At 58.5% G+C, this 27,555-nt stretch overlaps 1 protein-coding gene across 2 annotated transcripts in view; it reads right to left on the bottom strand.

The window, feature by feature from the left end:
• Positions 1–27,555, bottom strand: part of ZCCHC14 (zinc finger CCHC-type containing 14) — a 52,554-nt gene that overhangs the window by 3,921 nt on the left and 21,078 nt on the right. The window contains exons 3-12 of one of the 2 annotated variants that reach the window (XM_032324940.1): positions 18,244–18,317; positions 10,383–10,454; positions 7,606–7,715; positions 6,870–6,964; positions 6,735–6,789; positions 5,550–5,829; positions 3,479–3,570; positions 2,717–2,844; positions 1,710–1,850; positions 130–1,623 (exon numbers count right to left, since the gene is read on the bottom strand). In XM_032324940.1, the coding sequence (XP_032180831.1) occupies positions 130–1,623; positions 1,710–1,850; positions 2,717–2,844; positions 3,479–3,570; positions 5,550–5,829; positions 6,735–6,789; positions 6,870–6,964; positions 7,606–7,715; positions 10,383–10,454; positions 18,244–18,317 (2,541 nt within the window). The remainder of the gene's footprint in view (positions 1–129; positions 1,624–1,709; positions 1,851–2,716; positions 2,845–3,478; positions 3,571–5,549; positions 5,830–6,734; positions 6,790–6,869; positions 6,965–7,605; positions 7,716–10,382; positions 10,455–18,243; positions 18,318–27,555) is intronic. The other variant, XM_032324941.1, reaches the window with a different exon arrangement.

Below are 27,555 nucleotides of genomic sequence, written 5' to 3' on the forward strand. Positions count from 1 at the left end.
CAGCCCAGCGACAAGGACACGCTTCTGCCAGGAGCATCTGTGCTCTAGAGGCAGCCCGTGGACCACGGTGTCCCCACACGGGGGTGCTCCGTGCCCCAGCGCAGCCCACTCGGCGGCCGCCCCCTTTACCTTGCCGGTTGAAGTCCATGGACGGCTGCTTGCAGTCCTGAGCACGGTGCCCGGTGGCCCCGCAGTTGTAACACGACAGGTTGCCGCTCTTCTTGTGGCCGGAGCCACCGCCGCCGCCCAGCCCCGGCGCCTGGTACACGCCCGCCGCACCCGCCATGAAGCCAGGCATGGGCGGCACGGCGAAGGCGGACTGGCCGGCCAGCACCGGCTCGGGGGCCACGCCGCCGCCGTAGGGCGAGTGCACCACGGGGAAGGCGCTGCCGCCGTACTGCTGGGCGCCCACGTAGCCGCTGCCGCACACGGGGCTGAAGGGCAGGAAGGGGAAGGGGAAGACGGACGGCCCCGAGAACGGGTGCTGGAAGTAGTTGGCGTAGCTGACAGTCAGGCCACCCGAGCCACAGCTGCCGCTGCAGCCACACGACGTGCACACGACGCAGCCGGGTGGCGGCCCGGGCGCGGGCTGCTGGGGCGCCGACTGCGGCTGGTGGTGGTGGTGGTGGTGGTGGTTCTGGCTGGAGGCGGGCAGGTTCCCGGGGGAGCCCCCACCGCCCCCACCAGCCCCGCCGCCGCCGCCGCCACCCCCGCCGCCGCTGCTGTAGAAACTGCTTTCGGGGGCCGAGGAGAGCGCGGGGCTGGAGCTGGGGGCTGGGCAGCTGGGCACGGTGGCCATGCTGGCGAAGGATGCGGAGGGGTGGCTGCTGGAAGAGGCAGTGTTGCTGCTCGCACAGAAGCTGGCCTGCAGGGGCCCAAGGGGCACACTGCCCATCGCGGAGAAGGCAGCTTTGGTGCTGGCGGCGCACACGGCAGCCCGCGGCTTTATTATTGCAGGGGGCACGCTTATTTGCACGTTATTCGAACAGGCAGTTTGCCCAGAAATGGCAGAATCCGCGGGGACAGATGAAGACACCAGAAGTTTGATGGGGGGCCGGGCCGCGTGGAAGACCGCGCCCGACGTGCCCGCGGCAGCAGTGCTGGCCTCCCCCGCCAGGGCCGGCTGCGGGGCCGACTTCATCACCCTGTCCAGCGCGGACGTGTGCACGACTTTGGTGCGGGGACCGAAGGAGACCGTGGGTGACACGGAGCTGCTCTCGGCGAGGGCAGACAGAACCTGCAGGGGCTGCTGGGGGGTGGGCGTGGGTGCCGCGTCGATCACGGCGTGGCCGAAGTTCTTGTCCACTTTGATCCCGCCTCTTGGTCCCGAGAGTTTACTCCTTTCTTCGAGAGACAGCAGAGAGTGCACAGAGGGCGGGAGGAGCTTCATGTCCGCGCCCCCCCTTTCCGACTTGTGCACGGAATTGAGCATCCGGATGGGCGCCAGGTGCGAGGCCGCAGCCATCATCTGGGTGGGGAGGGGGTGGTGGCCCGACGGACTGGAGCCGGCCTCGTTCTGCACGGGGAGAACCTGGGCCGTGGGTCTGGTGGACCCCGACGCGAAGTGGTTCAGCAGCATGACGGGCTTCTCCTTCTCCGAGCCCTCCCCGTGCACGTCCACACCTGCGGGTGGAAACGGAGCGGTCAACGCGGCGCCCGGGCCTGGGCAGGGGCAGCACAGCGCTCCCAGGCTGGCCGGGCGTCCTTACGTCTGTCGCTCTCCTCGGCGCTGTCCGAGCTCTCGTCCCGGGCCTGCAGCCCCATGGGGCTGGGTGACGAGCTGGAGCACTCGGAGGAGCTGCCCTCCCGCGCCGTCTGCTGGGGCGGCGGCTCCACGTCCACCCGCAGTGCTGCGGAAAAGGGGCGCCGGCGTGGGTCGTGCCGGCCACGGCTCCCGCGCCCTCCCCGCCCGCCTCCCGGCACACCGTCCTGCGGAGTCCCGCGCCGGCCCCAGGAGGCGGGGGTGACGGGACCCGGGGATGCGGGGGCAACAAGCAGCCCGAGGCCCCACGCCCGCCTCCTCACAGGTGTGGGCACAGCCAGGCTCCGGCCAGGGGCTGCGATACTGCCTGGCTCACAGGCTGCAGAGGAAGAGACAAGGGTCCCCGGCCACCACAGGGCAGAAGAAGTCATCCCCAACACCGAGAGACACCCCATTTTAGGAGGCCAAGGGACGGAAGAGCTTTATAGTCAAGTAACCACTGTAAAGACACACTGCGGGTCTCGCTCCCTGGCCCCGTCACCCTGATGCTTGCCAGGCGTGCAGCGTGCCCTGCGCCCCGACCGTGCGGGCGAAGGCAGGGAGCGGAGGCGGCCCCGTGGCTCCCAGCACCCGCGACGGGGCAGCTGCGCACACGCAGCCTGGGCGCTTCAACACAGACCTGCGAGGCAGGGACCTACACAGGGCCGGTCTGTGCCCTCCCAGGGAGGAAGCGCATCTTCACCTGCTCGGGGTTCCCCCCTCTCCCTCCTGCGTGCAGCTTCTGGATCTAATTCTTACGCTTCTGCGACTTCAGCTGAATCACTGGTCTCCAGCTTCTAACCCAAACGTCCCTTCTACTCTCTCATGGTGGGAATGATAAAAGCCACAATAACGAACAGAAACTATAAATGCTCAAAAGACGCAAGTGGCGAAAGGGTGCGCGTGCCGCGTGCTCACAACTCCCCTCCGAAGGAAGCGCCCAACCCCGCTCAAGGCCGCCCGGTCCTCACCCACCTGCAGCGTGGGGGCCTCGCACACCCTGCACGGGCCCGACGTGGCTGGTGGGGGGGACACGGGCCACGCCGCTGCTGGTGACTGGGGGCGGGGCTGTAGGGTTCAGGCACCGTTTCTCCGACTTCTCCCTGTGCCACAAGAGAGCGCACGAACAGGTGAGCATCTGGGTCTTTGGCTACAAAAGTGTTTCCCGTGGCCCCGGCTCTGCAGCAGGGCCCAGGGGCCACAGCAGGGTGACCGCCCCCAACCGTCCTCATAGGTGGGACACGATGCACTCTGACTTGGTGGATGCAAAGGGCCTTTCCTGGCGGACCCAACCACACCGTGTGACTGTGATCACGAGTGAAGCTTCCATCCCCAACCCAGGCCGTCTGATCCAGGGCGTTTGGCGGGAAGTGCTTGTGAGCCCCGGCTCAGTACCGAGGGGCTTTTGAAACGACCCTCGGGCTCAACGCAGGCCTATGAGGTGACCCATCTCAGAACCCCCCGAGACTCCAGACGGCCCCTGGGTGACTTACGACCGGCACGGGTCCCAAAAACGGGGAAGAAGCCACACTGTCCCCGTCCCCTTTTCCATAAAGCCCCACCCCTGCGGCGGACAGCCTCTCCTCGGCATCCTGTCGCCTGGGTTCCGCCTCCGGTGAAGTCTTTCGCCTCCCGGGCCACCCGAAGGTCACCCCCACGGGGGCCCCCATCCGATTAGGAGCCCACTGGGAGCCATGGAGCCCGCGGGGAGGAAGGGGCGTCCGGCATCACACGCACTTCTCCAGCTCCAGCTGTGTCTTGAGCTTCTTCTTCGCGCCCGTTGTGAGGGACTCAAATTTATTCAGATCTTCCTCCGTGAGGCTCAGAAACTTCCAGAGAAGAAACACATTACAAAGTTATTGAGACTCAATTAGGACTTGAAAACAAAGAACTGCCATATTAATAACTAAACCCTGCCAGCAGTGTATGCAAACAGACCAACTCTAACTGGGTAAGGAAAGCCTTGGGGGTCAGGCGTCTGGGGGCTCAGTCATGACACATCTGCTTCGGCTCAGGTCATGAGGCAGGGATCGAGTCCCGCTTCGGGCTCCCTGCTCAGGGGAGCCTGCTTCTCCCTCTCCCGCTCCCCCTGCTTGTGTTTGATCTCTCTCCTGCTCACCCTCTCTGTGAAATGCATAAATAAAATCTTTAGGAGAGGGGCGCCTGGGTGGCTCAGTGGGTTAAGCCTCTGCCTTCAGCTCAGGTCACGGTCCCAGGGTCCTGGGATCGAGCCCCAAATCGGGCTCTCTGCTCAGCGGGGAGCCTGCTTCCTCCTCTCTCTCTGTCTGCTTCTCTGCCTACTTGTGATCTCTGTCTGTCAAATAAATAAATAAAATCTTTAAAAAAAAAAATCTTTAGGAGAAAAAAAAGGCCATGGGAACACCACAACAGTCCACTGCTAAAGACATGGTGTCCCTTGTTCAAAATACGCAACGCTCCCTTTGCATATGAGGCTCAGAGGCCTTGTCCCCTGGGCCCTCCGCACGCGGCCTGAAGAAGACAGGGCAGCAGGAAGGGCCGCGCTGTGCGGAGGGCTAAAGAAAATGTCTCGCAGTCCCCGCATCCGTGGGGGCGCACCTCTCCTGTCCAGGGACCCACCCCCTCAGGCGCGAGCCATTTATCCTCCTGTAAACAGGGGAGCCCCAACAGCTCTTGTGTGTGAAAATCACCCTCATTCCAGGGCAAAGCAACTTGGCTGGGAAGCAAGTGGTCGGGAAACGCTGGAGCCGCCGGGACTGAACGGGCGACTGACCCGCGCGTCTTCTACGAAGCAAACAGTACACTCTGGTTCTCACCACAGCTCACACCGCGCTTTTTACGGCTAATATTCAACTCCCACATTCCATTAAAGCAGTATCTGTTGTTTTCTTAGGATTCTTAAGCCAAGAGTATTACAAATGTACTTAGAAGCTGCCTATTTTGTTCTAAAAGCTTGACTTCCAGGTTCAACTGCAGATTTTCAGACAAGATTTTCACAGAGATAGAAGCACCAAGGGACTGTGTCCAGCAGGGGCATCAGAGCTCAAACAGGGCCATGGGTCAAACTCCGTTTGCTCAGTGACGCCAAGACTTCAGAAATTCCAGAATTTTCTTTAACAACAAAAAAATGCTCATTAGGACTCTGTTGTAAAAAATAATTTCCAGGGCGCCTGGTAGCTCAGTGGGTTAAGCGCCCCGCTCTTGATTTCAGCACAGGTGATCTCCAAGTCCTTGGATCAGCCCCAGTGCAGGTCCCGCGCTCAGCAGGGAGTCTGTCTCCCTCTGCCCCTCCCCCTGCCCCCATCTCTTAAAAAAAAAAAAAATCTTTGTAGGACTGCTTCAAAGACATATAAAACTCGTCTATTCCTTGGAGCTGTGTGACCGTCTATCAGTTGATCACCAAAGGCAGCTTCCCTGGAGGCAAGCACCTGGGTGCCGGGCACAGCAGGCCCTTCGGGCACCGCGGTCCCGCACACGCACGACCCAGGCAGAGGGCATCTAACAGGGTGCGTGTGCCCGGAGCTCACCAAGTCTATGGGAACGGCTGCCAGAGACACAGTGGCCTTCCTATCACTCAGAGTACCTATCACACGAAGACCCCAGCCTATCTTACAAACAAACAAGAGCAAAGCTGTTCACAACCCATCCGGCTGGAGTCCTCGCCTCAGCAGCAAGAGGACTTCCAATGCACACCCAGTGCCACCCCCCAACCCCAGTAGGCATGCAGGACTCGGGGCACACATGCAGGCATTGAATACCAGGCGGCGGTAATTCCCCATCAGGGGCAGTGCAGACGCCGCCTCTGTAGCCCACGCACTCACGCACATACCTTCTCCATGGTGAGCTGCTTGAAGACGGGATAGTACTTGTGCAGGCGCAGCTTCCGAAGCCAGTCCAGGATCCCGTTCTGCTCCTGGGTCTGAGGGGGCTGCAGCCCGGAGGGCATCAGAATGGCAGGCGAGGAGTCCATCTGGGCCCGGTAGGCCAGCGCCGAGCCCGCACCCCCCGTGTGGGAGCAGTGGGGCAAGGCGGCCGCGCTGGCCGCGTGCTGCAGGTGGTGCTGCGTGCCGCTCTGAGACGAGGGGACGCCGGCCACGCCGCACACAGGCCTGTGGGGACAGCAGACAGGTGGTCTTCCCAGGACCGCAGCCCCCCACACACGGGCAGGCAGTGGGCCAGAGCGGGCTCCCCGTGCTGGGCCGTACCCGAGGCCACGCCCACTGCGGCACCTTTGTCCTTTCCTGCCACTGCCCCCAACACCACCCCCTGCAGGTGTGCATGTGTTTGTATGTGGGGACGTGTGCCACTGTGTCACCACCGGACTCCGGACCAAGCTGCCCGGTCTGTTACTCTGTCTGAGCAGGATACTGAGAATCCTAGCTGCACCTGACTGCTGACCCTTTAACGTTTGCACGAGTGCGCATCCCAGCAGCGGACTGGAAGGAGCGCTCGTGTCCTGCCTTCTGCCCTCGGCCCTTCCAGCCCAGACCGCACACCCCCACATTCACAGTGTACTCGGGAGACCGCAGGCCGCGGTGAGGAGAAAAGGCAGCCCTCTGGAAGCCCCCGTGTTCAAGAGTGCGTGCGCGCGCGTCACTGTCTGCGAGGCCGGCCCACGGCAACGGCAGCCTGTCACCTGAGCACCGCCACTGTCACTGTCAGGCCTCCTGCTGACAGAGGACCCCCTGGAGCAGTGGCCCTGCCACCTCACGGGCACAATCGCTCCCTGGGAGCCTATAAAAATGAAGAGTCTCTGAAATTCTGGATTCCTAGAGTGTGCAGGGCCTGGAAATTGGCTTTTGCGCTAAGAGTCCTGGGGACTTCCAACTCCGGGGGCTCAGAGAACCACTTTCTTTACACAGAGAGATCATCAACTGGAGTGTCCGTCCCACTGCCCTCACGACAGTATCAAGACTAAGAGCAAGGACGGCCTCACTGTACAAACAATCATCGCCACGCAGTGACAAGCGATCTCTCCGCAGACTGAGACGTGCTGCTGCCACAGGCGCCTCACCTTCCGGACGCGCCCAGCACGGTGCCCACTTTAGAGAGGGAAGGGGTGCCGGCACCTGCAAGTCGAGATAAAGGCCATCAGGTGTGCAGGAAATCAAGAGGTTTCCATCTTCACGTCACCCCGTCGCACACTCACTTGGACTTTGAAGCTGTTGGGTGGGAGACGAAGAGCTGAAGAATTTCCTGACCTGCTCGTTTTTCAGCACGTGAGGAGGTAATGAAGCCAAATACCTAAAAATGAAACAAAGGGGTTTGTGGGCATTAGAATCGCTGTTACCGAAAACGAACCGGGAGCCTGAGTCTGATTTCAGCTACGGGGCGCCGCGCGGGAGAGCGCAGTGACCGGGAGCCCCGGCTGTCCCCCTGCTCCGATCCCCCACGCACACCGCATGGCGGCCGGGGGCGGTGCGCTGGCATGAGGGCAGGGTCGGCCCGTGGCTGTGTCCCGCGGCGTGCGCCGCCGGGCTGCACCTGCGTGCGTCACTGGGGCTGGGACGCGGGGCCCAGACCGTCTGCCTGCTGCCCCGTCCACAGTGTGCTCCACGGCCAGGAGGCACGGGCTTAGGGGACTCCACCAGGCCCCACTGCTGTCCCGCAGCAGCCTCAAGTCTCCAGGGCAGAACAGAGACAGTGACTGCACTCGACTCCCTCCGACGGTCAGGACCACAGGGAGCAGGAGTGCACTGGGCAGCTCCACGCGCGTCCTCAGGGCCCTGCCCGTGCGGCAGCTCCACCAGGCTCTCCGTAAGCGAGGGAAACCCCGAGGGACACCTCCGGGACCCAGACTGCCGGCATGACCAGGCAGCTCAGGCGCGCAGCCCCGCTCCGGCCCCGCCCCACGTCACCCCACGGGCAGGCGCAGGTGGCCTCACCTCAGGTCCGCTTCCAGATCCACGTGGTTTCGCTCGACGTAAAAGGAATCTGGGCCGGCTAAGCAAGGAGTGAACTTGTCCAGGTTGTCCTCGGGGTGCAGCTGGGGTAACTGAAACAGATGGAAAAGCACGGGACGTTGTCAAGATTCACCTGACTTGGGCCTCTTCCGGTTGAGAGACGGCAGGCGCCAAGGTACGGACACCTGCGGGACGCTACAACCCGCCCTGCTCTCAGCCGTCCGGGCTCCACCTCTACTGAGGACGTGGAAAGCCACAAAAGAACATCACGCCCCCCACGGCATCCGTAAAAACCTCCGCAGACGACACGACCGTACCTATCCGTGGGCCCATGGACACGCCGCCGCAAGGCCACCACGCGAGCGGAACTCCGAGAGGGACCTGCCCCGCCACGGAGAGACAAGACCATGACCCTGTCTGCTGTGGCACAACACGAGGAAGAGGTGCAGCCAAGCCAGCAGGCAAAGAGGTCAGAAGACGGACACTTCCCACGGGCTGAGCATGGCCAGACGTCGGTCAGCCAAGAGCCCCAGATGCAGGGGAGCGTGCCCTCCTTCCCAGGCCCACTTCCACAGGAGACTGGAGAGAGCCTCCAAGGCAGCAGGGGTGGCGGCTGGCTGCTCCTGGGAGCCTGACCTACGCCTTCCCTGGAGCCTTCTCTAAATGCAAGACGGAAGCCCGTAAGCCGGGGAGGAACAGGACTGCTCCTGCTCCCAGAGCCCAAGCAAACCCTCCATTTCTGGAGATGAGCCAAAAGCTCTCCTGTCCTGCCTCCGTGGGGCAGGGGTGCGGAGGGAGTCCTCCCGGCACCAGGCCATGGGCAAAGACGCCCTGCTTCTGGGGGAAGGAACAAGCCGGCCCGCTGGCCCCGAAGAAAGGGCAGAAGCCCTCTTGGGCTGAGGGTAAGGCCTCAGTGCGAAGAGGAGGCCGGCTGCTGCTGGCGAAGAAAGGGGCAGAGAAGCCCAAGCGCCCTGTGCCCGGGACTGGGCCTGGGCCAGGAGGACGGAGAGTGTCTCAGCCCCAGCGCCGGTCTGTCACCAGGCGGTAAGTGACTGCCGTCTCCCCACAGAACAAGGAGAGCCCCTCCAGGCCATGGACACCAAACAGCTAAGGGCCAAGGTAAGGCCGGACCCCCAAGAGGAACTTCTGACACTGCAGGCCCTTCTCCCCAGGCTCAAGGTACCTGCTGCCGTCAACCAGAGGAAGCCGAAACCTCCAAGGGCCGGGGGGTGGGGGTGTGTGTGGACATAACTGCAGCAGCGACAAAACCCAGCCCCAGTCCCAGCCCCAGCGCTGATCAGAGCGAATCAAGAACCCCACTGGAGGCTGGGAAAGGCGGCAGCACGCCCTTTTCCGGACAGATGTACCCTTTCCCCCCCACCTGTGTTTTCTAAACATGATGTCTAATCCGTCAAAAATTACATGATGTAGAAAAACATAAGGGGGAATGAAAAGTATTGTGACGAATATCACCAGAGCCCGGCTCAGAGGTAACGGCCTGCGGGAACCACCAGGCCGGGACGGTCAGCGACCGCGACTCGCGTACTGAAGGGTTCCGTGAAAAAACGGACAACACGCAGGACAACGAATGGAAACCTCAGCAGAGAGAGCAAACTTTGCTGGACGACGTGTCCAGTGGAAAACCGAGGAACAACAGAAACCACCATCCCAGAGATGAAGAACTCAGCACACAACAGGCCATGAGCCCGGGCAGAGCCGCGGGCTGGACGTCAGGGAGCCCGAGAGCAGGGCAGTGGAAACCGTCTGACCAGAACACACAGTGGAAAGAACCAGAAACACGAAAGGGCACCGAGAGCTGTGAGCAACGTCAAAGGCGCGAAGAGAGCTCAAGTCCCAGGACGAGAGGCGGACGGAGGCGTCTGAGGAGCCCTCGGGAAGAGTTCTCCGAAACGACAAGAGACCAGGAACCAGATTCTCAGGAAGCTCAGAGAGGGCAAAGCCAGGGGAGCACGACGCACCGTCAGAGCCCGGTGGGCTCCGTGTTCCCGCCAGCGCCAGCGCAGCCCGGAGCCGTGCATGCTCCACAGGTGGAGAGGCACGCGGGGTGGACACCCCACGTTCTCAGTGTCACAGAGGGAACTGTGAGTGCCAGCGCGGGGTCAGTTCATTCCAGACAGGCCAGAGGACTGGCTGACAGGCCAGAGGACAGGCGACAGCAAACGACTCCTGCCCAAGCTCTCGAGGCACAGTCCGCCAACCGGACCCCCCACCGGACGGCGTCCTGACCCTAGCGCAGAGACGGACACTCGCTTTGGAGACACTTTCAGCACGTCACCCTGTGAGACACAGAGGACTGACAAAGACGCTCAAGACGCGGTTCACCGCGACAGCCCGGCCAGCGGGCGGCAGACACGTGTGAGCCGTGGAGGTGTCCACGCACGTGCCTGTGCGGGGAGGCTGGGGTCTGCATCTACCGAGCAGCGGAAGCTTGCGCTTGGATGGCACTTGCAGAAGCGACCCGAGAACGAATCGTACGGACAAGAGATGGCGCCGGGACTGGACTCCGCCAGTCTCCGCAGGGTAACCGAGGCCGACCGCCCTCAGCCGCCTGCACCGGCCTCAGCATCCTGCCGCTTCTCGCCGGCAGCAACGGCAAGGGACGCAGACCGCGGCATCGAGGGCCCTGTCGGGGCGGTCACGCACGCATCACCCGCTCTGTCGGCTGAGGGAGGCCATCCGGTCACTGCGGTATTGCACAGAGCCTTTGGGATTTCCAGAGGAGCCCTGAACCACCTTACCTTTGAAATAAATTCAGTCACTTCAGAGGGAGATTTGGTTACTGATGTTACTGAAGAATCAGACCACAAGACCTTAAAAACAAACAAACAAACAAACCTTAAAAACAGACGCCACGTACGTCCCTCACAACACACCTGTGCGGAGTCTTCGCGGGCACAGGTGCCGTGAGCGTGCGAGCCCCACGCGGGGAGCACCTGCTGAACGGGTCGTTCCTCAGCCCCCGACGCAGGAGAAGAAAGTTCGCGTCACTCCGGTCTTTGACGCGTCACTCCCTGTTCTGTGCAATCAGCCGACAGCCCCGAGCGGAGCCTGGCCCCCCGAGGTGCGCACAGTCACTGACAATCACCACGGCTTGTGCGTGCCAGGCGCACCGTCCTCAAGGGCACCTCCTCGCAGCTGGAAACGAGACCGGGCCCCCGCCCTCGGGAACCCAACAGAACAGGGGGCTGGAGGGTGGTCAGCGCTCGGGGAGCAGCGGGGGGGCCGGGGGAGGGGGGCCGGGAGGGAGCCGTGGGAAGGGCTCAGCAAACAGCTCTAGGTGCCCGAGACCCGAGCCGCACACGGCCGCATGTCCACACTGCATGGGGCGGGCGGGCAGCCTCGTGTCATCGCCATGTCCCGGCCCGTCCCCCAGCTGGACTGCAGGCGTCCTGGGGGAAGGTCTCCTCCCTCTGGCTTCCCAGTGCTTCTCCAGTGCTTCCTGACCACGGCAGGGCGCTGGGGACCGTGGGGGAGGAGGGAGGGCAGCACAGAGACGCGGGTGCAGGGCGGGAGCTGCGCTGGGAATGGGGAATCCGGCGAGGGGTGCGCAGGGGTGCGGGGGGAGGGCCACAAGAAGGGTGAGGCCATGAAGCAGGAACTTGGCCCTCAGATCCAGAAGCCGCAGGAGGGTTTCAAGTCAGGAAGTCAAACGACCAAAAAGAAAACGCTGTATTCTCAGCGATGCAGCTGACGCGGCGTGCTGGTCTCGAAGACCCCCTGCGCCCGCCCCCGCCTGCGCCTTCTGACCAGCAGCCCACTGCGGCTGCCGCCGGACCGCGCGCCCCCCTTCCCCTGCGGAAGCCCACACGGCCCTTCCGTCCCCAGAGCGGGTGCACCATAGAACAACCGCGAAGAGGGCCGTCTCCTCGGACTCCGGGGACTCACAGACCGGGGAGAAAGGGGCGCGGCGCCCGGGGCTCCCTGACGAGGCAGGCGCCCGTGCTCCTCGCCACCCGGAGGGACCTGCACCAAGTTGCAGACCCCCACCTGCTTGTGTGGGGCAAGCTGCCACCTAATGAACCACCAGCACCATCTGAGGACAGAGGCGGAAACTCCGTGGCCCTCCCATGTCGGCCCCAAAGCACAGGCGACGTCCTGGTTCGTCACAGTGCAGAACGTGCTGCAGGACCCCCTTTCCTGGTGACTCTCACACCAAGAGCAAACCCGATTCTCTCGCTGTCCACATTCACAGGGCACGAATGCGGCGTGAAGCCCAACACAGGACATCCAATGCCCCAGCGACACGCGCAGCACTGACACGTCGGGTCACGCGGACACAGACACGCCGCCTCCCCGACGACGACGTGCTTCCCGCAGGCACCGCGGCCACAGGCCGTCAGCTCCTGACACTTTACGTTTCCCCCCCAGAGGCGCGGGAGCTCCAGTCCAGGGCAGAGCGAGCACGGGCTCACTTCTGGGCCGCCCGCGGCAGCGCCGGGCCCCGCAGTGGACGCAGGCTTCCTTCACGCTCACCCTCAGCCTCACCGCCAGGCCAGGCCCCCACCCCAGAGGGGAGCACAGGCCCCAGGAGGGGCACGGAACTCAGAGCCACATGCCGCCCATACGGCCCGTCACCGCCAAGGCGGCACCAAACGGAGGCTACCCCATTACGTTATGTGCCACCAAGGAGACACTGGCCCGACGCGTGACGGCGCGGTGGCCTCCTGTCCTTTGTACCCGTTCCAACAGCTACACAGCCTCACTAAGCCGGACCATAAATGCCCTAAATATACGCAAAAATCAAAACGTACCCCAGACAGACACGCAGGACTACAGCACGCTGCATCTCAGTCCTCGGACTCACTGGTCAGCTCCGTCCCCCACGTCCCCGCCGGCACCCGACTCGGGCGTGCGGAGCAGAATGCTCTCGCCGCACGGGGAGAAGCCCAGCCAGAGGCCCGGCCCACGGCTCCTGCCGCACCTTGGCCGTGAGCCGGCAGCCCAGCGCCTGAAAACGCAGCCCCAGCCGCGGAGAGCTCAAGGCAGCCAGGCGGAAACACAGACGCTGGGGGGAGAAGAAAAGCGTTTTAGAAAACTCAGAGCTATCGTTCACATTCTCAGGGGTCTAAGAGAAGAAAACCATCCTCAAGAACAGGATGCTACGAGAAAGAATTGTCAGAGAACAAGTATTCTTTGAAATCAAAACCAGGACAGGAGTGAAAAATCCCACTGACGAAGGGGGGAGATGACAGAGTCCTCCATCAAGTAGATCAGAACATCAAAGAGGAAGAAAACAGAGAAAGAAATCAAACAAAGGACCAGGCGTGACATCCAGTATGCAGAGAGCAGGAGTCCCAAAGCAAGGACAAGAGAGACACAGCGCAGAGGAAATCAAAGAGGAGGATTCGAATCGGGACCCTCGATTATGGATGTGAGCTTTCAGGTTAAAAGGGCCCACCGAGTCCCAGCACAGTGACGAAGACAGACCTGCAGCCAAGCACGGGTGAGCGGCAAGCAAACACCCAGGACCGAGGAAACGGGCACGAGTGCCCGAGCTCAGATCAGTAGGCGGGAAGCCAGCAGAGCTCTCAGCGGCGCCCAGCTCCGCCGGTGCTCTCGGTCACACTCGGGGAGGGCGAGGTAGGAGGCACATGCACACAGGGAAGGCCTCACAGGCGGACCCTCCCCAGTGCCCTTTCCAAGCAGCTACCAGACAGAGGATGACAGAAGACCTGAGAGCTGAGGATGGTGCCTGTAAGGAGGGGCGGGTCACATGGGTGGGGATAAGGGGCAGATCCGGGGCTCACCAAGGACCATCGGAGCACGTGGCAGCAGAACCACAGCTATGAGACGGAGCCAACAGGGCTCCGGGCCTGTCAGAGCACAAGATGGGGGATTTGCAGATCATCATAGGACTTTTGGAGCAAAGTCCTTTTTAAGTGCTTGTTCCCAAGCAAGAAACAAACCGGCAAACACCCAGTGACGACGGGAGGGAAAGCCCGAGCGCGCACCGTGCGGCTCCGGGGTCAGCGGTTCTCCCACAGCACACGGACACGACAGAGCCACACCGCAGAGCCGCCGGAGTGCGCGTCCCGACACTTGCCAGCTGCTCAAGGCCACGTTCGCAGGATTACCGGGCTCTGAACTCTGCGAGAACAGCTGATGAAAAGGACTCCTCTCTGCTAATGGCAGGAAGATATTCAGAGCACATAAGATTATCTTGAAAAGAAAAAATAAATCTTTCAAGGAAAAGACAGAGCACTAAAGGAAACATGAATGCCTGGGCTCTTAGGAAAGAATGCTTCTCATCAGCCGGTTCTACAGTTCCTTCGACGCTGCCGACATTCTGCAGTCTAGGAGGCGCCGTAAGGGTCTGCACTCATCTTCTGGTCTTTTCCCTCTCTGTCCTTCACTTTGAACGAGAAATCTTTTTATTAAAGTTTTTTTTTTTTTCAACGGTTTCCAGTTTTTCGAGTGAATGTGGGAAAACAGGTAAAACGTGGACATTCCCCACGCATGTCTGTACGCGCAGACTTTGCGTTTGGGCTTCTTGCACGCTGAGATCTGACCCCTCAGGAGCCAAGAAGGAGCAGCTCCAATGCCAGTGAAAACCCACCAACCGCACGGAAGCGAGCCGGAAGCACGGACGCCCGTGTGCGGTACCTGCCGGCGTACCAGAGCATCTCCCTTCCGCTACAGGAGAAGCCTCTCATTTGTATCCTGGAAAACACTGGTCCATAAGGAGGGGAACTAAAGATAAACGGGACTGAGGAAGGTGGGCAGAGGCCACCGGGCACCCCGGAGCCCGGGAAGCCGGCAGGCAAGGTTTCTCTGAGTCTCCCTCTGTAGCCAGCACGGCCGTCCCACCGCGGCCCAGAATGGCGTTTGATGGCTCCAGTCCTGGAAGGGTAGCTGTTTATTTCCACATAGAAAAGACACCTTCCTTAAAGGACAACTTATATAATGTTCATTTGTTAGGATTCTGTGGACAAAAGGCAAGGCTTAATCCTCAGGTAACTATTTTTTTAAAATTTTACTGATTCATAACAGACCATAAACCACACCCACCTAAAGGGCATAAAGTGCTAAGTCTAGGCCTGTGTCTGTGTCCAGGAAACCACCACTCCCATCAATGCCACAATTGTGTCCCACAACCCCAGGAAGCCACTGTGTGCCTTCTGTCGCTGGACACAGTCTGCCTTTCCTAGTTTTATGTAAATGGGCCCACACCATACATTTTTTTGGCAAAAGGTCTGGTTTTTTCACACAGTGTCTGTAATCATCTGAGTTTTCTCCACACTGCTCGTGTAACACTGGCTCAGAGCTCTCCGCTCCGGGCAGTCCCTCCGCGGTATTTCTGGAACCGCCGCGCTGATCTGTTCCCCTGAGGACGGCCACTCAGGGTGGTCGACATTCAAGTGGTGTGAACGGTCACACACAAGTCTCTGTGTGACCCAGTGCGTCAGTACCTGCTGGTGGAACTAATGGGACATACTTCAGGGAAACGTTTAGCTTTTTATAAAACTCCCAGACAGCTCTGCAACGAGGCCGCAGCCAGAGCACAGGCGTCGGCCGCTGGAGAGGGCCCAGCTTGACCACGCGCACCCCCGCCAGCAGCCCGCTGTGGCGTCCCCCTGTGCCTCTCACGGTCATCCTGCTGCTGGCGAGGGGGGCCCAACATCCGCTCGGGTGGGAAGGCACCCTCTGAACACTCTCTGCTAAGGTGTCGGTCAAATCTTCGGCCCATTTTTTACCTGGTTGCTCTCTCATTACCGAGGGGTCAGAGTTCTTCGTTTGGGATGAAAATTGTCGAGCACAAAATGTGCAAATACCTCCCAGACTGCACCCTGCTCGGCCATGTCCCGGCCTTTAGAGGAGCAAGTCTGACACTTGTTCAAAGCTCATGTGTTCCTGTTGCTCTTCGTGGGTCGTGCTCTCAGTACTGGAGCAAAGGGACCTCTGCCTAGCCACAGTCTTGCGTGCTTTCTTCCAGAACTTTCATCGTCTTAGGTTGCACATTTCGCACTATGATCGGTTCTGACTTAGTTTACTACGTGAGGTGAGAGGTCTGGCCAAGGGTTCCGGAGCCATTTGTTGAAAAGACTGTCCTTTCTTCCCTGAACCACGTCGTGTGCACATCAGTCGGCCACTGACCTGCGGGTCTAACTCTGGACTCTCTCCGACCCGCTCACAGGTGGCCCATGCTCACGGCGACCCGACACACCAGTGTCCCCGGAGTCTGATGGCGAGTCTCCAACACAGGCAATGGGCAGCCTCCAACTTAATCCTTCTTCTCAAAATTGTTTCGACTGCTCTCTCGTTCCTTCCGTACGTATTTTAGGGCTAGCTTGTTCATTTCTAAGACAGAAAAATCCTACTGGGGCTTATTTTTAAGGGGAGTCATTTCAGCCGACAGCAGGCGGGGGAAAAGGGTGGGCTCGCCGCTGTGCTCTCTCCGGAGCGTGGCGCTGGCAGCACTTGGCGGGTCACCCGCACTTACACTCCCGAAGGTGCACAGCCCCGAGGAGTCTCCCTTCCTCGCGTGACAGGAGTCCCCAGCCTGACCCGTGTACGACAGCCACAAGCAGCTCCCCACCAGCCCCGCAGAAAACAAGCACACAGTTTCAGCTGCGTAAATGAACAGTGTTACTACTGTAATAACAAAGTAACAATCTTTTTAACGCTGATCCTATCTTTCCTTTATGCCTGAAGTTACCATAACAAAAACACGGTCTGGGCTGGGAATCCCTGAGGGCACATCGAGTTAGTACTCCAAAGGGCACCTGGGTGGCTCAGTCGGTTGAGCGTCGGACTCTTGATTTCAGCTCAGGCCACCATCTCAGCGGCTAAGCCCCAGGCCTGGCTCCGTGCTGAGCGCGGTCTGCTTGAGATCCCCTCTCTCTCTCCCTCTGCCCCTCCTCCCACTCTGTGCTCTCTCAAATAAATAAGCAGAATCTTTTTAAAAAGTACCCCCAAAAGAAAAAAAGTTTGGACCTCTAGAGGAGAGAATTCTCACTTTCCTAAATACGAGAATACTTCTGTCGGTCATCGCTTCAAGAAAAGTAAGATCTGCAGATAACCGAAACTTTGGCTTTAAGTCTCAGAACACGCTGGCTCACCTGCCGGGGCAGAAGGGTCTTCAACCACACACCTCCCCCCCGGGTGACGGCGCTGACACCAGGCCACACTCCTGAGTCTGGCGCTGCAAGCTCAGGGCTCCAGGCTCCTTCTGCCGAGGACTCAGGGCACCATGCCCCGTTCTCATCAGCCTGCTGTCTCCCCACTCCTGACCATAACTTCATCTCCTCCTCAGAGGCAAGAGAGACCACAAGAGAGCAAGCGTCTATCCTGCCAAAGCTCACATCTTCAAAGAGAAGCTACAGGCAGTCACATTGGCCACAGTCACCACATCTCTCATTGTACAAGCCCAGACTATGGGCCCACAGACGGGGCCGGGTCAAAGCCCGGCAAGACCAGACGGGCTGAGTGGGGCCCAGCGCCCAGAACGGCTCAGGCCTGTGGAGGTGGTGACCGCGAGGGGAGGCCCGGACATGAGATGCAGAGCGTGGCGGTGGGGACCAATATGCTCGGGGTCCCGGATCCCCACAAGGCTCCCACCCCTCTGAGGCCTTGAAGATACCAGGAATCCAAGGTTCTCCAGGTGCTGAGACCTGGGTGCTGGTCCCAAGTTTCGACAGCCTGCAAGCTTTCCCATACATTCTGAAGACACAGGCACGGTGAACAGGGCTTCTCACAATGCGGTCCCCCTCAGGAATCAAATGAAGAGGTTATCCTTTCGGTGGCAAAAGTACTTGAAGTATTTTGATGCAGCCATACATTTGGAAAGTCAGTGAACCACACACGGGATCGGACCACGGACACTAGGTACGAACCAGAAGCTGATTCCTGAGAACCCTCCCTGGGAGCGCAGGAAGCAGTGCTCCTTATCACTCAGGGTTCAGGCAGGCGCACAGTCAAAGGACAGCCTCACGCCACGGGACAGCCGTGGAACAGAACCCCGGGGGATGGTCAGCCAGGATACATTTCCCAGCTTCCTCCGCAGCTAAGTAGAATCAAGAAACTAAGTTTTGGTCAACAAAACATAAGTGGAAATGTCTAGTGGCCGCTTTTTTCTCTCTTAAAAGAATAAGTAAAGTTTTCCCTCCTCTTCATCCTGTGTCTTGCTACTTGGAATTCAAACGTGAAGACCAGCGCCCTGGCTGCTCCCCTGGACCATGAAGCTGAGGGCGCACACCCCAGGGGTGTCAAAGCACTCAACGGCGGGGAGCCCGGGCCCCCAAGGACCCCACGGAGCCTAGCTCCCGGCCCCCTGTGAGGCCGACAAGCCACGCTTCCTGGGGACCTCCAATCCAAAATCACAGTGTGTCTCAATTGTCACACAGTGCCTTTGCGTCAGCCAACTCTGGTGACCAGCCAGCGGCAGCTGAACACACGAGTCCAGACACCCCTCAGCACACAGGTGGGAGGCGGCTCGCTCGGGACCCAGGCCCGGCTTTCTGCGTCCCCGGCACTGGCACTGGCACTGGCTTGCCAAGACGGCCTGCCTTCCACTCAGACCATTCTAAGTGTCTGCTCAGAGCAAATGTTTCCTTCCTGCCCCTTAGAGGAGAAAAGGGGAAAAAAAACTTGGCATCTTACCTCAAAGGAACATTCAACATTTCTGTCATTTTTTTTGTGTGATAATCCCTTCAGGTCTATCTTTTCGACACTCACTGTAAAAGAAGAAAACAACAACAACAACAAACAAGATTATAAAAATGAAACCAAACCTTGAAGTACACATTAGTTAGCATTTGACATTTTAGCAATTTTCAAAACGAGGCTTCGGACGCCGGCGCCGCTGGCTCTCCTCTGCCGAGCGCTCGCTGGGGCCGGCTGGAGAGGGAAGCAGGCGGTCGTCACCCGCAGGAATGGGGGTGGCAGGGACAACGAGCTGGGCATCAAAACAAATCACAGAGAAGGAAGAGCAGCGTCCTTGGAAAGAGAGCAGGAGGGGACAGCAGCGCTGCGGCACAGACCCCGGCGATGAGGGCAGACCAGGGGATCTGCTCCGACTTCACCAAAACTCCCCCGCACAGCATCTCGGGGGAGCTTCCTGTCCCCAGCGATGGCGTCACCGTCCCATGACCGTGCAGGCAGCCCGCAAGGCAGCGGCGGCAGGGGGCACTGGTGCTGGCGGACGTGAACCACCGCCAGCATGGACCCGGCCGCCTCCTGCAGCCCCTCAGAACTTCTCGGAGGGTGCGAACAAGTTCTCCGGCACTTAGATCGGGGTGAAAGCGCAAACGCCTGAGCACAAACACCCGCTGAACAGAGAACAGCCCCTTACAAAGGTGGTGCGGGCTCCCAGCTGCCCAGCCACACCGAGGTGTGCACGTAATGACAACGTCTCTCACGTGCTAAGGGAACGGATTCCCGATGCGTCTACAATGTCTGTGGACATGGGCAGTCTGATCACCCCGTGCGGCACGGAGGACAGCCCACCACAGACCAGGCGCTTCAGAACGTGCATGTGACACACGTCCTGCTCCATGTCAGTGCTGCCGGTCCCAGACAAACCTGGGCCCCGGACTACGGAGAGTCCCACGGACCTTCCAAATCTAACTGTCCAAGCACCCAGCAGGACCCCTGAAACCATGAAGCTCCACGTCCTGCAGACAGCTGGCGTCCCGGCCTGCCAGGCCAGCGTCTCCCAAGGTCTCCCCCGAGAATGCCGGCGCTCTACGGCGTTCAAGGACACGCCTAGAAAGCCTCACGGTCAAGCAGCTCAGAGGCAAAATCCCAAGACTTCCTGGGAGACTGGGCACAACGGAATCCTAGAGGCTCCTGCAGTCCTGAAGACACAAGTCTGTTCTTATTCACAAGTCCCCAGTTTTTTGGGCCACAGAACTCTTTATTCCCTACCGTGTACACAACTCCCAGAACAACAGACAGCTCTGGGCAACGCGCTCCAGGGAAGGTTCTAACCCTGCCATGCCCAACACTGCAGCTGCTAACCACACGTGACTCTTTATGCGTGTATTAATCACAACCGAACAGAATTAAAAATCTGATTCTCGGGTTGTGCTTCTCTCAGCCTAAGTGCTCCACAGCCAGATGTGGCCAGTGGCCACCGTGCCGCGCAGCAGACATGGAACATTCCATCACCGGCGAGACTTCCCCTGGACAGCGCAGGCGAAGCGGCGCTGGCAGACGGGAGGCTGCCCTGGGCCTGTCTGTGTACACGGCTCTGCTGGCGCACAACCGCACCATTTGTTTACGTACCGTCAGTGGCTGCCGTCCGCCCGCGACAGCAGAGCCCGGCTGCTGTGCCAGAAACCCCATGCCTCCCAAAGCCAAAAATATTCACTATCTGGACCTGTGCGGAAAAATGTGCAATCTTTGTCTGAAACCAACAGTTGTTTGCTCACCGACATGTCCTATCAGATTCCCACTGTGCACAAGGTCAAATTCCTGGGGCTGGGAACAGAGCGGCGACCGTGACAGATGGGTCCTTGCACGCACAGAGGTTACTGGCTGTTTTGGAGAAGACCCTTTACCTGCTAAACTCTTCTCTCCTAGGTCTCCCTAACTCTGTAAAGTCACATCGAGGTCAATATGCATCCTGGGAGATCCAAGAACGCACTTGGTTTTAAGTATTTTAAGCTTAAAATAGCGCCGTACAGGAAGGAGTTGCTCTTAAGAAAGAAAAGGTGTTTGTTTCCTTTCCAGAAACACAGAGAACGCACATTGCGAGGTCGCGCACTCCCTGCTTTCACTCGGTGAAACCACTCGCTGTTCCTGTCTGGCTTCCTCCATCAGACTGTCAGCAAATAAATAGCTTTTATGTTTTCCCCATCCGTATTTTTTAAAAACTGACCCACAGCGACATCACTCTAATCCAGATCTTCCCCCTTTTTTTAACAACAGAATATATGAAGTCAATGAACACAGAAAAATGTTGTCAGCACTTCCCCTGCCACGAGACAGCGATGTGAACCTAAATGTCCCAGGACGAGATAATATTAGGATTTATGAAAAAAAAGTTGAGAGAAAACCCCAACTGGACTGAAGGCGGAAGTGACTCATCTTTGGACAGGAGAGCATGGAAAGCAGATGAACGCTATTCAGCCGTCTGCAAGGAACCCAGGCGTCTGGAACTCCACGGCTCCAGTCTGGGAGGCCTGGCCAGGACGGCGACCGAAGCGAGCCACACCATGGGCCGGCGCCACCACCCCACCTGTGGGCTGTGTGTATGGCTCGGGTGCCAGGCACCGCGGGGGGCTCTGCTCTTCCGCCTGCAGGGGACTTGTCCCCGTGGAGGCACGTGTGGTCGCACGGGCCCTGCAGTGTGTGCGGGGGCAAGAGTGGCTAGTGTGGGGCTGTGGGGCCTTTCATTAGGCTTCAAAGATGGTGAAGCCGCTTCTCGATTCTGGAGCTCACGTTAAAGACCACGATTTCAAGAACAAAAACATGGGGGCATCTGGGTGGCTCAGTGTGTTAAAGACTGTGCCTTTGGCTCAGGTCATGATCTCAGGGTCCTGGGATCGAGTCCCGCATCGGGCTCTCTGCTCAGCAGGGAGCCTGCTTCCCCCTCTCTCTCTGCCTGCCTCTCTGCCTACTTGTGATCTCTGTCTGTCAAATAAATAAATAAAATCTTAAAAAAAAAAAAGAACAAAAACATGAAAGAGCTTGTAATATTAATTAAGAAATTACAAAGCGTATGTGTGACATGGCTAGAGTCATTTAAAATACAAAAGAAAGTTGAAAAATAAGTTACCAAAGCTGACAAGAATCACTGTGCGTGGTGGTGGAAGTACGAGTAGTTTATCCCAAATTCCCATCATGCAGTTTCATGATTTTAAAGGGCACTTGTTCCCATATGCACGCAAACATCTGCCCATGACCCACTTCTCTCCTGAAGGACAGTGACCCCTGCCTCACGCTGCGCCGGTCAGTCCCTCAGAGGGTCATCCAACTGGCACAGAGAAGTCTCGTGATTTTCTGAAGAGTGCAAGCGGCCACGGCAGGTGCGGGGGCCGGAAATCGATCCACAGGGCAGGGACGGGGATTCGCACGGCGCATGGAGACTCCCTGAGAGACGGGCCGCAGCCAGAGGCGCACTGGGAAGGTGGAGCAGGCAGGGGGGCTCCTGTGTGGGGCAAACAGGCGAGGGTCTGGACTGCACGCAGGCACGTCTTTCAAGGACTGATGGGGCCCAGGCAAGGGCAGCCGAGTCCGGGCCGGCCTGCTCGCTCGTGCTGAACTGAGAGAGCAAAGCGGGCGGGCGGTCTCCCTTCAAGACCGTTTGTTTCAACTTCACTCTTCTCATTCGCGGCACACGCGAGCAATCCGCCTCCGGTCCTGCAAGTCAGACCGCACGGCCTTCAATAAAACATCTAATTCCACCCGACGACCACTTTTGTAATTGGATCAATACCTAATTTCAAAAACCAGCGTGCTGATGTAATTGGAAAAGGCAGGAGGGAATTTGCGTGGGAAGGAAGGACACGGGCATTGCTCGAGCGGTCCAATCCAGGGGTTCGAAACATCCTGAAACAGGACTGGGCATCTGAATGGGGGAGGGGGCTGGTAAAAAGTCGCAGATGGTTTCGGGCTGAGCCAGACCCAAAGGCCTCTCAGCCAGCAGCGACAAAACCAGGACCAGAAACACTCTTGTGATTGCAGTCCTGGGAGTTCCCAGTCCAAACTGCTCTAAGGGTCACCCCAAGCATCTTCAAGTGATTTACGAGAGCTGTGATGTCACTGACATGTTGCTCTCAGACACCTATAGATAATAGTTTCAGTGTGTTCCAGGAACGAGTCACTCCTCTGAAACATCTTCCTTTCTACCCTCCACTCTTCTGGAAAAAACGGAGTTGCTGACACTTTCCTGCCATGGATCCTTTACTTGATTTCGATCAAGTAAATCTTCTGTCGAACAGTTTAATTTCAATGTGCCCCACATAGGAAACCACTTCAAAACCTACCCAGACGACGCTACAAGCCATCACAGTCAGGACTGCGGGAGAAGATGCAAGACCAGCCCCCGCACAAACCCTACCTTCTCCCGAGTCTTACACAGAAGGATTCAACGTCTTCTTACTTAAGAAATGGAACCAGAATAACATTTAAGATGCTTCCTGCTTAGGGGCGCCGGGGTGGCTCAGTGGGTTAAGCCTCTGCCTTCAGCTCAGGTCACGATCCCAGAGTCCTGGGACTGCGTCCTGCACTGGGATCCTCGCTCAGCAGGAGCCGGCCTCGCCCGCTCCCTACGCCTACCGCTCCCCCTGCTTGTGTGCTAATAAACACGATCTTTTTTTTTTTTTAAGATTTTATTTATTTACTTGACAAAGATCGCAAGTAGGCAGAGAGGCAGGCAGAGAGAGAGGGGGAAGCAGGCTCCCCACTGAGCAGAGAGCCCGATACGGGGCTCGATCCCAGGACCCTGAGATCATGACCTGAGCTGAAGGCAGAGGCTTAACCCCTTGAGCCACCCAGGCACCCCTAATAAATACAGTCTTGAAAAAAAAGATGCTTCCTGCTTAAATTTTTAACTAAAATCTAGTTTTCATGTAAAAACTGTAAAACTATATTCTTAAAAGTCTCAGCTGAGTAATAATGTTCCTCAAATACCGACGGGCATCTCCCTTCCGTCTGGTTGTCCGGGTTAGTGGGGGTCATTTTCAGAAGCGGCTTTTCAGCTCCTGCTAAAACCGGAGCCTCCGCTACTTGTCGATCAGCCTGCGCTGCCTCCTCTCCGCTACCTTCCTAGGACCCATCATCTTATATTTAAGATTTCCCTGATTTGTTTTTTACTTTTTTTAATCATCTAGCTACATTGCATTGATTGGCTTGTGAATTCTCCAAAAACATAAACAGGAACCCGAGTAGTGCATCGCGTGATCTGGAAAACGTGACGCTGACACAGGGCACGCGTCAAGCAGCACGACAGGAAACGAACACACGCATCTTCTACTTGAAGGGTTAGTGATACGGCACTTGAACCTAAGGGCCCAAGGAGTTTTCACTTATTTAAATATTAGGGCAAACATTTTATTCAGCATTAGTATGTTCTAGGGACAGCACTAACCAAAAGTGACACAAAACTTAGAAAGTTCACAGCAGTGACATGTGAGCTGGACTTCAAAGGGAAGAGCCCATCCGGGCAGAGAGACGTGGTGATCAAGGCCCAGGCAGGAGAGTGCAGGGCGTCTAAGGAAGTTTGTTCATGGCTAGAGCCACCAATTCAGAGGAGTGACAAGAGACCAGAGCAGGGACACGAGGACAGGATGAGGCCAGACCACAAACCCCACAGCAGGCCTCCTCCAGGCAGGTCAAGGTAAGCACGTGGGCTTTGCTGTCAGATGGGTTCTGTTAGAGACGAGACACCTTCCAGCTCAGTGACCTTGGGCAGTTAATGGATCCCTGAACAAAAGGAAGACTGGTCCCTACTTCACGGGCCTGTGTGACATCAACGAGGTGCACACACACACGGAGGGGCACCTCATGCTGTTCATTGCGGGGAGCCCTGTGACAAGCTTCCTACGTAAGGACACTGTGGTCCAGCTGTAGTGCAGGTCCCTGCTAGGGGACGGAGTGGACAGGAGAACCCACAGGTGGCAGAGGGGCCGGAGGCCTGAATCAGGATGGCGGCCGCAGCGACAGCCCGCAGAGCCAGACCTGCCAGGGCTTTGAGGACGCGTCTGCTCGTGTGGGGCAGCGAGCTGGGGTGGCCCTGCAGGTGCGGCTCCCAACGCCTTAAGGTCGGCAACAATCGCATATACTGGAAACTACGGGAGGGATGGGTCCATTCTGGACACATGGGCAGAAGCATCAGCGGGCCACCTTGATGGAAATATTCACAGGGATTTGGAGTCCCGGGCAAGGGATAGAGATCGCTCCGTCTTTGACAGATGGCTCCGATCTCAAAGTCATCAGCGGCACAGAAGACACTCGAACACAGTGTGAGTGCGCGCCGGCAAGGAGCCCTGACTGCACCGGCGTTTCGGCGCAGACAGAGGGGATTTCGCAGGAAACGAGCAGACGAAGAGGCAGGAGAACCAGGATGTGCGCTACCAGGGGAGCAACAGAGCAGGCCGCCCCAGCGCTTCTGGAGGCACGATGGTCCGTGGTTTCCAAATGGAAAGAAACCAAGAGAGGACAGAGTGGTGGGGGGGGGGAGTCAGCCAAGCGAAGACGAAGGCTGACCCGTCGTGACCTCTCATGACCGCCAGAGAGAGGAGGGCGCTACAGTCGGGGGGCGGGGCTCACAGGTCTCAGAGCACCACCTGCTCCTCCCAGAGCCCGCAGCGGGAGCACTGCAGGCACACACAGCGGGGACACAACCGCAGCAGACAGGACAGGCAGGGGGGCGGGGCCGCTGCAGGGGACCTCTGCACAATGCGTCACGGCCGGCTGTGGGACAGCACCTCGTCTGCGGCCTGTACCCACTTCCAAGGTGTATATACTCCCGCCGCGGCTGATTTCCAGCCATCCACGGATTATCAAGAGGCTAAAAGCCTTGACCTTGCTGGTGAGCACGCACTGGCCTCGGTACAGCCCTGAGCACACGGCAAGTTCTTGTGCGCCTCATCAAGCGGTCAGCTGGGAGTTCAAGGTAAGGCCTGAAAAGTTACAGATGCGCATCTCTGGATGCTTCCCCGACGGAGACGGACAGAGCTGCTCTTGGAAAGAAGCCGTTGTGGGATGGTCAGCTGGGCTGCTCCTCTCCAAGTCACCCTGTCTTCAGGGGACAAAGAACCATCACTCAAACAACTTTGTTCTGCGCTTCAGATGAAACTTGTTGGCTGAGGAAGGCTGCAAACAACCAGTCTTCAAAAGAGCAATGGTGCAAGCAAACAGCAAAAAAGGCTACAGGACAACTTACTTTAAAATGGACCAAAAAATGCAATGTCTTAAAAAAAAAAAAAAGCAAAGTCTTCATGAATGGAGAGACAGCTAAGGGAAGCAGCAGGTAAAATACAATGAAATCATGGGATCCGGAAGACAGGGGTTCACTGTAAAATCCTCTGAACTTTACTGTAGGTTTCAAAGTCTTAATAAAATGTTGAAAGAGCGAATGGACAAAGTTACCCAAACGCTTCCACTGCAAACGCACCTTCGGTCTCCAGTGCCGCCCCAGCACGGCAGCCAACCACTAGTCTAGAAGCCAGGTTTTACTGCCACGCCTCTTACCAGAACCCCTACTCCAATTCTCCGTGGTGGACAAGACCTGATGTTACCCTGTGTCTCAACGCTGCTACACGACCAACACAAAACCACAACGGCACCCAACAAAAAGCATTTATTTAGGGAAAAAAATCCCAGCTTTAACTCCTCATATGATAAACACCTACAGGTATAACCTACATACACAAAAGCTCCTAGGAATCCCGAAGTGCTAAGAATGACAGAGGTCTGGAGAGTGGTCTGCGGCGTCATTACGCTTCCTGCCATACTCAGTCTCGCACGGGGGTAATTCGGAAACATACCTCCTCCGACCCAAAAGCCAAGCTACAGGACCCCTCCCACCACTCCTTGCGCGGACAGCGTCACCGGAAGTGACTTCGACCCCGTCTTGCTCGTTACCGGCGTCCCCTGCGTGTCCGCGAAGTGGGCCGCGATACGTGGGTCTGGGGGAAGCTCTGAGCTCTCCGCGGGCAGGCGGTGCTGCCTGCTGGTCGAGGAGTTCAGGCCCACACCTGCTACTGAAGCCGCACGCTGGGATCTACTGTCCTTGTCCCTCTACCCCCGTGCTTGAAACTCCGCACAGTGAAGAGCACAGGGAAGGGCGACCGCCGCCTCGGGCGGCACCCGGCGAGAGCAGTCAGACTCCGGGGGTCTCGGTGCTGTCCCCTGAACTTTCACACCTCGGTCCAACCTCTCTCTTCGCTGAGGACTTCCACAGAAGCAGGGAAAAATCAAACCCCCAGTGGAACACAGAAAAGGCAGCAAGAAAACTCGAGGAGTAACACTCGCAGTGACTTCAGGCTTTGCCAAGAGCGACCGCCCAGGCCCGGCAGAGCACCACGAGAAGCGTGACTAAGAAAACCAACCTCACGTGCTCGCCAAAGTCCGGGCAGAAGAAACTTCTTACTTAGAACCAGTCCATGGAGAATACGGAGGACAACTCACAAGCCTGGCCCGCCCGGCTCGGTTCGCCGCAGCTGCTGCCAACCCGGCTCACCCGCGGGCTCTCGTCCCATGGCTCGCGGACAGGGGAAGGACCGAGGGAACAGTCCCGCATCTTGCGCTTATATTTAGAAGACAGAATGAGGGGGTCCTGGTAATTATGTCTCGAGGAAAAAGCACTGTGCGGAAGAGGAAGCCTTTCCCCCGACACGAAGAGGATGCAGGTCCCACGCTGGACAGTCGAGGGACAAAGGACACTGTGTCCCAGGGCGACGTGTCTAAGGGAGAAGGACACGAGCAATGTCGGGGGAGAAGAGTCCCCAAGCCTGCGTGACAACTACCCACCCGGGAGGGCGGCCCCGTCGCGCCTTCTCAACGGCGGCCCCACCCCGGAGCTGGGCTACAAGGACTCGGTTTCAGTTTCCAGCGCGCGCTTCCTCACACGGGCACAGGGCAGCAGTGCGGAGGCTAACCGGGACCTGAGGCAGGGACGTCCGGCTCTGTGATCTCGTCACAGTGGGGCTTTATGTTGAAAACGAAGCATTAATGAGGCACCCGTGAGGCACACTGTGCCCAAGACACGGACAAACGGAGAACAGAGGCCAGGGAGGGTGGGAGTGAGTGGCCTCCAGTGCCCCAGGCCTCCTGATCCCAGGGCCCAGGTGGGGCCACCTCGGCCCTCACGAGCCCCATGCGTCACCGACACTCAGCCTACACTGTATGGTAAGTGAGACGCTGTGACTGTCCCACCAGCCCAGGAACCAAGGAGACTCAGCCTCGTGTGACATGTGCCCTCGGTCGTCCCCAGAGCCGCGCTGCCCGGGAGGGTGGCCCTGA

The sequence above is a fragment of the Mustela erminea genome, chromosome 19 (assembly GCF_009829155.1).
Source record: "Mustela erminea isolate mMusErm1 chromosome 19, mMusErm1.Pri, whole genome shotgun sequence".
Taxonomy (NCBI): domain Eukaryota; kingdom Metazoa; phylum Chordata; class Mammalia; order Carnivora; family Mustelidae; genus Mustela; species Mustela erminea.